Source organism: Dictyostelium purpureum, assembly GCF_000190715.1.
Source record: "Dictyostelium purpureum unplaced genomic scaffold DICPUscaffold_9, whole genome shotgun sequence".
In the NCBI taxonomy this organism is placed as follows: domain Eukaryota; phylum Evosea; class Eumycetozoa; order Dictyosteliales; family Dictyosteliaceae; genus Dictyostelium; species Dictyostelium purpureum.
The window spans coordinates 151413-163537 of NW_003519346.1; the positions used below are offsets into that span (position 1 = coordinate 151413).

General features: G+C 22.2%; 5 protein-coding genes across 5 annotated transcripts in view; 3 read left to right on the forward strand and 2 right to left on the reverse strand.

Moving 5' to 3' along the window:
• DICPUDRAFT_147269 (uncharacterized protein) overlaps positions 1-1720 on the reverse strand; it is a gene marked incomplete at both ends in the record, with an annotated part of 3489 nt that extends 1769 nt beyond the window's left edge. The window contains 2 exons of the mRNA XM_003283529.1: positions 821-852; positions 1330-1720. Of these exons, the coding sequence (XP_003283577.1) occupies positions 821-852; positions 1330-1720 (423 nt within the window). The remainder of the gene's footprint in view (positions 1-820; positions 853-1329) is intronic.
• A 2964-nt stretch (positions 1721-4684) lies between these two features.
• Positions 4685-4849, forward strand: DICPUDRAFT_24137 (uncharacterized protein; the record flags this gene model as incomplete). The annotated part of the gene is made up of 1 exon (XM_003283499.1): positions 4685-4849. A coding segment is annotated over one exon (165 nt), but the record flags the coding sequence as incomplete, so codon positions are not given.
• Positions 4850-4922: 73 nt separating this feature from the next.
• Positions 4923-6680, forward strand: DICPUDRAFT_147272 (uncharacterized protein; the record flags this gene model as incomplete). The annotated part of the gene is made up of 4 exons (XM_003283500.1): positions 4923-4963; positions 5937-6075; positions 6271-6434; positions 6617-6680. The coding sequence occupies 4 exons, from the start codon at positions 4923-4925 to the stop codon at positions 6678-6680; spliced, it is 408 nt and encodes a 135-aa protein (XP_003283548.1).
• Positions 6681-7247: 567 nt separating this feature from the next.
• On the reverse strand, positions 7248-7805 carry DICPUDRAFT_74554 (uncharacterized protein; the record flags this gene model as incomplete). Its single annotated transcript, XM_003283530.1, has 1 exon — positions 7248-7805. One exon carries the CDS (start codon positions 7803-7805, stop codon positions 7248-7250), a length of 558 nt encoding a protein of 185 aa, XP_003283578.1.
• A 165-nt stretch (positions 7806-7970) lies between these two features.
• On the forward strand, positions 7971-10185 carry DICPUDRAFT_147274 (uncharacterized protein; the record flags this gene model as incomplete). The annotated part of the gene is made up of 2 exons (XM_003283501.1): positions 7971-7974; positions 9908-10185. 2 exons carry the CDS (start codon positions 7971-7973, stop codon positions 10183-10185), a joined length of 282 nt encoding a protein of 93 aa, XP_003283549.1.
• Between the last annotated feature and the right edge of the window lie 1940 nt (positions 10186-12125).

Here is a 12125-nt window from a genome sequence, read left to right on the forward strand (position 1 = left end):
TCTTTATTAGTTTAATTCAAATTGAATAAATTACACCTCGAACACTTTTTTATTATTTCCATTTAATTTTTTATTTTTTTGCATTTTAATGAAAAAATGTGGTTCGAGGTGTATTTATAATAAAAGTTAAAACAATTATATTTATTTTATTTGATTATTTGATTATTTAGTTAAATATATTTTGAAGCTGCTCCATTATTCCAATTTCCCTTTATATAATAATTTTTTTTTATATTTTTTATGAAAATCATGTCCCATTTGTTTTTTAATATCTATATATAGTTTATACAATCATATAGTTATTTAATAATATCTTACATTTATTAAATATTTTTTATATTACTTTTTTCAATCTTCTTTACAAAAAATAATTAACAAAATATATTAAATTATTATTATCAATTTTTTAATTAAAAATATATCAGATAATTGGCTTATTATTACAAAAGTAATATAACAATTATTTAAATGTTATTTTTTATAATTATAATTTTTGAAATATTAAATTAATAAAATTTAAAAAATTTTATTTTATTTTATTTTTTTAAAATTTTCACCCATTTTCTTCTGTATATAATGTACTTCACTTATTTTATATCATTTCACAGTAATACAACAACACATTTTTTCACCATTTAATAAGAAACATCAATCAATTTTAATTTATTCATCAAAATTTTTTTTTTATTTTTTTTTTTAAATAAATTTTTTTTTATAAATTTTTTTTATTTTTAGCTAAATATATAATATATAAATATGGATAATGCACAGAGATTAAGATTTTTTATAGAAATAGAAAATAGATTAAATAGATTTATACACCACCAGTTTCTGGTGGACAACTACCATTTGCTGTTATACAACTATCATGAATAGACCTCTACCATCAAACCAATTTATACAAACCCACTAGGTCAATCATCACCATATAATAACCCAAATACATTAAAAATTCCTCTCCTTTAATACCGGTCAAGATGTTTACTATGAACCTATGGAATAGGAAAATTGTACTTTTAATCCACCTATGCCAATGTCGACGTTAAACTTTTAAATAAAAGTTAAGAACTTTTCCATTTGAAGAATAAAAAGGAAGTCCAAAAAGATGGTAATCTCCATATGTATTTATTATCCGATCAAATCTATGGAGACATCAATTTAAGTTTAGAAACCTGATATATAATAGTTCGTCGGTTAAAAAAATACTATCTTTTATACGATATTTGTCAACTTTCAAATACACATTGGGAAGGTTATCATTAAAATATGACGAAAAATGGTGACTGTGGTGGCCACATTACTTTATATAATCCAAATAAAAACATTAACTAATTTTTTTAATAAAAATTATCATATGTCCTAAATTAGGTTTATTGAATTTATTATTGTTATTATTACTATTATTGCTAGTTGCTGATGGTTGGGGTTTTAATGGTGGTGATGATGAAAACTTTACTGGTGATTGTGTATTTTGTCTTGATAGAGGTGGTTTCATTGATGCAAAACCGTTTCCATTAGAAGGTGAAAAAGATGGTAGCGATGATGTTGATGAATTTAAGCTACTGCAGGTTCTTGTATTTGTGCTTGTATTTGTGTTTGTATTATTATTATTATGATCAATTGATTGTGATAGTTCTGGTCTTCCTGCTGGGAGTGGTGGTGAGGGTTTTTTAAATGATGGTAATTCTCTAACAGACGATGATAAATTTTGTCGGGACATCATTGTCATCAAATGTAATCCATGGGAGAAGATTTTTGTGGTGATTGGTTTGTAATTTCAATTCCTGTGTGGTTTGGTTACTGTATTCTTGATGCGGTTGTACAACTGGTTGCACTCTACCAGCGAACGATCCTGATCTCTTACTATTACCTCTACTGTTAATTGACAATGATCCTGATCTACCTTTGCTTCCAATAGCATTTGTTAATTGTTATTCTATAATCTCTGTACATTCTTTTTTCAAACTGCTTTTAATACTTGATCTTTTTCCAGATTATGAATCAGATATCTTTTTATTAAAGAATGTTATTTCAATTTTGTTTTCAGGTAGTCTTAGTGCACTACTTTTATATGAGTATTGCCTTGGTCCGACTGCTATTGTTTCTGGTTGTTGTTGATGTTGGTATTATTTGATCACCTACTTTGTATTTCTTGGGATGCCGATAAGCCAGAGACTTCATTATATTGTTTAAGTAATTCGGTAATTGCAATTGTATCTTCTAAAATACCAGAAACATTTGAAGCGGCTGAAAATGAACCAATAATTAGCGTATATGATAATATTATTTGAATTTTAACATTGTAATTTTATAATAATCTTTAATAACTGAAATAGTCCTCTTATCCCATGAATATCTAATAATATTTGGTTCTAAATATACCTTCTTACAAATGATCAAAAAAATCGAGATATAATTTAAAAGACATGTTTAAAGCAGCTAAAAAACCTAAATATTCCTTCTTAAACCTAAAAGCTTCCCAGATATCTTCCGAATATATAAAGAATATTTAAATAAGGTTTTGAGATGAGTTATAAAAGCAAAATAGATTTTTATGTTCTCGAAATATGGAGCTGCTTTGGTGATTGTTGAAAAAGTAATCTTTTATTCCAGTTGATTGAATACTTTCTATATGTTCATTTACATGAGCAGGGTAAGGTGCACTAAGACCTTCAAACATTGAGGAATAATAAAAAATCTTTGAAATAATCGCATACTTATAATCTATTATTATTACTATTATTGTATATTATAGTGCATTCAATAAATGATGATAAATTTAATAAAAAAAAAAAAAAAACTTAAAAAATTCAAAATTAATTTTTTTTATTTTTAATTTTTTTTTTTTTCTAATAATTTTTCACCATAAACATTATTTTATTATAAACAACTAAATTTAAAATTTAAACTTATAATAAATAAAAAATTTAAAAAAATATTATTTATTATAATGTGCTTTATTTATACCTGTGTCTATATACACACTCTTCAATAATAAAATGTCAATAAAAATAAAAAGTAAATTGATTGCTTAATTGGCTATTCATTTTTAAAAACTAAACTAAAATCAAAAGAAAAGGTAGAATATAAAACATTTTATACTATGTAAACATACCAAAATAACTAGATTACATCAACACTAGATTTTATAATATTTTTTAAACTTTTTTTTTTTTCTTTCTTTCTTATTTTTTTTTTTAATTCATAAATAACTTAAAAAAAATTATATATATAATAATTAAATAAATGGAATATTTATTCTTATGTAAATCGAATAATTATTAATTTAAATTCAGTTGTATGCATCATAGAATCATAAAAAATCAATTAATAAATTTTTTTTTTTTTTTAAAATCATTTTTAAAATGAAAAAGTTTTTATAATGTTTTTGGATATCGTTTAAAAGAAAATTTTATAAAAAATCGAAATCAAATAAAAAAAATGATCAATAATCAGTATAAAAAAAAGATATAAGCTAAATTATTATTTTATAATTATTTTTTTTAATTTTTTCTTTTTATTATAAAAAAATTAGAATTTTCAAAACAGTTCTTTCTAGTTTATAAAAATTTTTTTGTATTTATTTTTTGTATTTTAATTTTTTTAATTTTTAAATTTCATTATTTTTATTTTTTTTTTCTTTATTAATTTATCTGCATACAAATAATTTACAATAAAAATCAATACAACATTTAATTTTTATAATATATTTATTTATTTATTAATCATATTTAAATATAAAATGTTTTATATAAAAAGAGGACTTCAGTATTTTGTAAATATAATTACAACCATCAATAACAATATCAATAACAATAACAATAACAATAACAATAACAATAACAATAACAATAACAATAACAATAACAATAACAATAACAATAACGATGGTTTATTCGGTAACAACACCTACCCACAACAATCTACACCAGTCCATTATAATTTTGATGATGATATATATCAACAAACCCAACAACAACAACAACATCAACAACAATATACACCAAACCCACACCCACACCCACAACACACTCCAACTACCAACTACAATTCTGATGATGATATTGATCAACAAACCCAACAACAACAACAACAAGAACAACAAGAACAAGAACAACAACCAAGAGTAATAGCTATGGACACAAAAGATGAAATTGAAAAAAGAGTAATGCTAAAGGTCCATGAGGCTTGGGATGAATTTAATGAAATTGCTGAAAGAAAAAATAAAACTGATTATAAAGGCCCAACTCTTTTATTGACCAATTACAGCGAAAGTGAACAAATAAAAAATCTTAGAAGAGAAAAAGAAGAAAAGAAACTTAAAGAAAAGCAAAAGAAAAAACAAAAAGAAAAAGAAAAGAGAAGAAAAGAAAAGGAAAGGGCAAGACAAAAAGAAAATATAAAAAAGAGAAAAGAAAGTGATATAGACAGAGATAGAAGAGATGAAAAAGATAAACACAAAAAAAAAAAAATTAAAATTTCACAAAATGATGAAGAAAGAGAAAGAGATAAAAAAAAACGAAATGATAATGGCGACTTTGACCATTCAAATAAAACTTCAGTATCGCCACCCGCTCTTTCCATTTATAGACCTGGAGATCCAATTGAAACAGATGAAAAATTCTTGGCCTTAGTTGCTAAAAATATGAAACTCTTTGAATTTCCCGAAAAAAACGAATCCACTGAAAATGAAATATACAACGTAGAGAAAATTCTTTCAATGCGTATACGTGGAGGTATAAAAGAATATCTAATCAAATGGGAAGGATATGATGTCAAAGAGGCAACCTGGGTAGCTGAAAGTGATTGTTATTGTACAGATTTGTTAGAAGAATATGAAGAAAGTAAAGGATCAAAAAAATAAAAAAGAAATAATACAACTGAATAAATTATAGAATAAATTATAGAATACAGTTTCATAAATGTTAAATAAAGAACTCAAACCAATTAATGGACCATGCAAGTAAAAAACCACCACTTAGATTAGCTTGTAAAGAAGATCCAATCATTGTTAAACTAATAGTATATAATTATAACTAAATTAATTATTTATGAATTTAATAAAATGGCCATTTATTAAATCAATATAAATAATAATTTAAAGTTTTAAAAATTAATATAAATAAACAATATTTTTATTGATTATAATAATAAAATATTTCTTAAATAAAATTATTTTTTTTTATTTATTTGTATATTTTTAATGTTATAGAATTTTAATTTTAAAATATAACTAATTTATTTATTTAATTTTTTGATCGTATTACTTTGTTGTTTTATTAACATTATATTTTGATATAGTTACTTTTAATATATTTTCAATAACTGAGTGACTTATAACTATTACTTTGTGTTTATTATTATATTGAATAGTATAGAAATTAAAATCTATTGAAATTAAATTTTAAAAATATCACAGTAGTGGAATATTACCTGATTTAATGCTTTATTTAAAGCATTTACATTATATGCTGTCTTTGGTGTTGTCCGATGCTCTATTTATTGCTGCATATTATGGTGGTGTTCAATAGTTGATTACTAATATTACAAAACATCCCTATTATTAAATAGTTCAATTGGGGTATAGTATTGAATGATCTTTTTATGACTATTCTATAGTTACCCCAATTTTAGTCAATATCAACACATTTCGTCCATTTTAAATTTTTAAAATAATATTTATTTTTTAAAAACCTAATAATTTTATAAAAAATTTTTTAATTTTTTCAATTTTTTTATTTTATTTTTTTCAATGCACAACAAACACACACATAAATAATTTTAATAATGTTAACATAGCAATCTCAAAATTTAAAACATATGGTTTAACAGTACTGAAATATGTTTAATTTAACTTACCAGTGCCTAGATCTTATTGTAAAGAAGACAATACAAATGATCTACAACTAATTGGTATTGCTTTATTTCTCATATAGTAATGGAGATACCGATGGTAAAGGCAAAACCAGAGCTATCACTAAAATCATCACTAAAACTGTCAATAATACATCAGAAATCAATGCACTCAAAGCTGGAGTCGAAAAGTTCTTCAAGGTGGTCAATGTCAAGATGATCGTAAGAGATTGGTAATTAATTTAGCTTCATTTATAGGTGGAGTCAATGCTTTGGGTGTATTATCTCAACAATCCGATGCCGATAGAATTGAAAAAGAAAAGAAGTATTTAGAGGGTGGTTTCGACTTTGATTATATTGCCGAAAGAGAATTATTAGCTACAACCATTGAAGATTAACTCTTAATTGGTTGCAAAGTCAGAGAGAGAACTAAAGAAAGAAGAAGATAGTCCTGATGTCGCGGAAGCTATTCTTGAAGCTGCTTTGGCAAATACTAGAACTACATCAACTTTGGTGGGTGCTGCCACATTGTCTCAAAGAGAACGTGTCGAAAAAGTTAGAACTAAAGATGGTGATCCAATGTATAGAATTAATCTCTAATGCTAAAGCTGTTGCTGCTGCAACCAAAGCATTGGTAGATACCGCCAATAAAGCTTTGGTTGGAAATTGTATTTGGTACTGAAGAGGCTCTTATTGCTACTTCTAAAGAAGTCACTGCCGCTACCTTTCAACTTATTTCTGCTTGTAAATCTTATATTAATAGTCCATCACAACATAAACATACAAATGCTGCAAAGAGTGTTCAAAATACTACAAACTTTTATTAGTGGCCGCTGCAAGAGCTGGAGCAAAGGTAGAATCCCTCACTTCATTAGCCTTTGGTTATGGTTTTAATCAAAATCTAGACCCAAATACTATTCCACAATCAGTTACCCAATTAAAACTAAATAGAATTTATTCACAACCAATACCAGACTCTTTAACAAACAGGATAAAAATAACAAGATAAACATAAAAATAAATTGTACTTTAATAATTTTGTTTAAATTTTTTTATATTATCAGGAGTAAAGTAAAAAATGATCGACTAATAAAAAAGAATTTAAATAAAATTTTAAAATAAATATTAGAGATAAATTTAAAATAAAAAAAATAATAAAATTAAAAAAAAAATAAATTAAAAAAAAAAAAATTTATTTTATAAATAAATAATAATAACTTTTTTTTTATTTTTTTATTCGTTTATGTACATAAGAAGTTCCTTTAAGTAATTTAAGAATTAAATGCGCCACCACGAAAGTTGAAGTATAAAAGCTAAAATTGAAAAACAATCTAGACTCTATTTAGACAACCCCGAGTGTGTGATGGCAATTTAATTTCTTTAATCTTATAATTTTATGATCTTCTCTTTTTAATCAAATGGAAGCTATAGTCGTAAAAGCAATCGACATGTTTGATTAAACCATGGATTAATTCGTAGCCTCTATCTGTATCATATACTATCTTTTTTGCTTCACTTTTAAATTTGATCAATTGCTCTGTGAAGCCAAGATCTTGATCATATATGATTTTGTTTGGATCGTAATTTTCATCGGTGTCAAAATGAATATGATCATGTTCTTTAATGTTTTCTTTTTGGAACTCTTCTTGAATAATTTTATTTTTTTTAGTATTTTTGTTATTGTTATTGTTATTATTATTGCTACTATTTTTTTTTCTAATTATTGAATTTATAAAAATGGTAACTACATCTTTACCAATAATTACAAATAATCTAATAAGGTCTTCTATTAGAATACCTAAACAAAGAATTGAAACTAATAATATACCAATCATTATTGAATAGATTGAATAATAAATTAAATAAAAAATGAATTTGATAGGTGAGAATACTATATTTAAAAACATGGAAAAAACTAAAAAAGCTATTAATTCTACTATTTTTTTATTCATTTTGATTATTATTTAAATCTAATGTTGTTATATTATAATTTAAAAAAAATTTTATTATTATTTTTTGAAGTTATTAATATTAAAATTTTATAAATGATTATTAAAAAAAATATTGATAATAATGAAAAAAAATAATTTATAAAAAATATAAAAAATAATTAAATTATGTGTCAGTAGGGGTAACAAAAATTTAAAAAAAATATATTTAAAAAAAATAAAAAAAAATTAAAAAAAAAAAATAAAATAGTGAACATTTTAAAAAAAAGTGTCAATGATCAAATTTTATAGTTTCCATTTATAGGTTTAAAATAAAATTTTAATTTTATATAAAAAAAGAACTTTTATTAAATAAAAAAATAAACAAATAAATAAAAAATATTTTTTTTTTAAATTTCGATATATACTTCAATTAATGAGTGTAAAACCATTTCGTATTGTTTTAAATTTACAATAACATATTTGATTGTTCTAAAACTATCATATGACTATTATCTTTTTTTTTACAAATACAAAATCCGTCAAATTTTTTCTTTTTTTTTTTTTTTTTATTTTTTTATTTTTTTATTTTTTTTATTTTTTTATTATTGCCATATGTCACATTCTTTTACAAAATTAGCATTTTGGAATCATTAGAAACCGATATTTTTTTAAAATTTTTTTTTAAAAAAACCTGGTAAAAAGATATTTTTATAAAAAAATATATTTTGATGTCAAATTTTTAGGATTTTCGATCATTTAAAGAATTATAATATTTTTTCTCTTTTTAAAAGCTCTATCATATTGAGAATATAAATGGATGTGTTTTATTTTAAACCAAATTTAGATTTTTTGTTTTTTTAAATTATTTATATTATTTTTTTTTTAAAATTAAACTAATTTTAATAATTATAACAAAATTTTTTTTTTTTTTTTTAATTGTAGTGAAGTATTTGGTAATACTAAAAATTATGGAAGTGGGGATTGGAATGAGTCTAAAGAAGAGGTTGCTAAGCATTTGTTACTTTATGTTGTGATATCAGATTAACAAGCGGAACCAAGTTGAGGGTAGCGGCAGTGACAGCTTTAGAGTTTACAATAAGCCTTTTCAGTCCCACCGACAATTTCTTGAATTGACGAAGCTTTAACAGCAGAGATCAAACCTTCAGCCCATGTTGGATCTTTTCTCTAATTTAGGATATATTCTATAATATTTAAATAAAAATTAGTTTGTTTATTTATATTATTTATTGAAAATAATTTTAAATATTTACCTTTAATTTGAAAAAAACACTATGTTAAAAATAAAAAAGATATGATGGTATAAGTTGACTAATAGAATTTTTTTCTTAAACAATATTGGAAACTAAATACAACTATGTAAGTTTTAGTTTTAAAGACTACCTCTACTGAAGGATAAAATATAATGAATAAAGTGATAAATAAAAAAATTAATAAAAAATAAAAAATATTTTTATAAACAAAAAATTAAATTTTTTAGAATAATTTTAAATTAATTTATGTTTAATAAAATAATTATAATTTTAAATTGATTTAATGAATTAATTAATTAATCTTTTTTTTTTTTCAAATCTTTTTTTTAAATGTAAAAGTTTACCTATGTATTTTGGATATCAATAGAGAGAGAATTTAATGAAATTTTTAAATCAAACAAATAGATTTAATTAATATTTTCAATCTAAAATTTTATGAAAAAGATAAGGCTGAAACTATTCTATAGAATTAAATTCATTAGTTATAAATTATAATAATTTATTATAAAAAAGACAATTGTTTTTTTGTTTTTTTTTATTTTTTTTTAATTGTTTTATTAATTTTTTTTTTTTTTTTAATTTTAAAAAATAGACTATTAAATTTTTTTTTTTTTTTATTCATTAAAAATTATTGCTTTCACACCACACATATAATTTTTCATCCATCAGCTTCATATTTTTTTACAATCGCTTTCATTTAAAATAATATATTGTTTTTTATATCTTTATATTTCTTTTTATTTGTAAATAATAATTATTTTTTTTATTTCTATATAATTTATTTTATATCTTTAATATTTTTGTAAAAAAAAATGGATTATTTTTTATTTTTGTATATTTTTTTATTTTTAGTTTGTGCCATTGGTTTTTATTCAACTTTTCGTTTTGGTAAATTATTTACCAAAAAAAGCATCACCCAAGTAGAGAGTTGGGAAAAAGACAACCACCAACTCGAAGACTCTGACCAATTGGATGATTTGGTAAATTCATTTGGAAGTCTAAGTGTTCTAACAAGTGAAGAAGAAATTGAAAATAAACAACTTATGGAGCAATATTCAAATCTTCTCCAACACTTCGATAATACCCTAGATGAATGTAGTAATCAACTAGATCAACAATTAAAAAAATAATAATTTTGGTTAGATCTCTTATAGACACGGGTGCATTGAAATACTTTTAAAAACCTTTAAATATAAGTAAGTAAATAAAAACATTATCAAAAACATCAAATCTATTTAGAAATGGGATTCGTTGAATAAAAAAGGAAAATATATGAATTACTAACACAAATAAATTTCTGTTTTAGAATCCGAATCATGTATTTCTGTTTTAGAACCTGAATCATGTATTTCTGTTTTAGAATCCGAATCATGTATTTCTGTTTTAGAGTCCCGAATCATGTATTTCTGTTTTAGAATCCGAATCATGTAATTCTGTTTATTAGGAAGAACACAAAAGAAGAAAATGATAGCTAAAACTCATTCATCTTTTTAAAGAAATAATAAAATTAAAGCTTTATATTTTTTATTTATTTTTATTTTAAATTTTACAAAATTTTGTTTTATTCTGAAATATTATTTGGTTGTGTATTTTTTTCATATTCTGCCGACATTACTGATGGATTTTCACCATTACTAATGCTTTGAGTACTTCATTATATTTTTTATTTGATTTATAATTTCATTTCTTATTTTCTATTTCTTTTGTATAATTTTCTATTATATTTTCTATATCTATTTAAATTTCATTCCTTGTTCTTTCAAAAAATCCACATCAGCATTTTTAGGTATTTCCTTGTTTTCTTTAAATTTCTCTTTCAATTGATTTAATTTGGGTAATATTAATTGTCGTCTTTGACTGACCAGTTAAAAACTCATTCTCTAAAGTTTTAATTGCCTCATCTCTATCTTTTTAATTTTATTACTCTTAGCATTATAACAACAACCTTTTTGAATCACTACTTGTCCTCTTGAATTTACTTTGATTTTTCAAACAGTTGCTATTATAAATGATGTGCTGATATTTAAACAATTTTCAATCTTCCCAACACTTTGATGTTGATGAATATTTATTTTTTCTATTACATTCGACCACCATCACTGGTTCTACCTTTTTCAACACATTCTCTTTGAGCCAATGTCGCAGCACCAAAGTTGAATAATAAAATTAACAAATAAAATAATAAAAATTATTAAATAAATAGGACATAATATAATTGAAAACAAAAATAATTTAATAAAGGTGAAGTTGAATAATGGAATAGCTTCAAAAATAAATATACAAAATATTAAAAAAATTAACAATGAATAATAAAATTAACAAATAAAATAATTATAATTAATTTAAAAATAAGTTACCTATGTATTCTGGATATCAATCGAGAGAGAATTTAATGAAATTTTTAAATCATATATAGATTTAATTAATTTATCAATCTTTCTATTGAATGATTAGTTATATATTATAATAATATAAAACTCATACAATTATAAACAATTGTTTTTTTATTTAATTTTATTTTTTTTTATTTTTTTATTGTTTTAAAAATTTTTTATTTTTTTCAATTTTAAAAAATAGCTTATTAAAATTTTTTTTTTTTTTTTCATTAAAAATCATAGTTTCTTACCACATACATATAGTTTTTAATCCATCAGCTTCATTTTTTTACAATCAATTATATTTAATAACAGTCATTATTTTTTTTTCACTTCTACATATTCCTTTATTTTTTTTTTATTTTTGTAAATAATTTATATATATTTATATTTTTGTTTTGTATATATTTTTTGTATATAATTTATATATATTTATATTTTTTGTTTTGTATATATATTTTTTTTATTTGTAAATAATTTTTTTTTTATATCATTTGTATTTTTTATTTATTAATAATAGTTGATTTTTGTAAAAAAAAAAAATGGATATATTTTCATTTGAATTTATATTGTATTCATCATTATTTGTTGGTATCATCGGTTTTTGTTTAAGTTTATTCATAAACATCGACGATGAAACAAGTTGGGAGTCAGACGACTGCCAAGTCATTGAAGGCGAAAACTATGCTAATCAG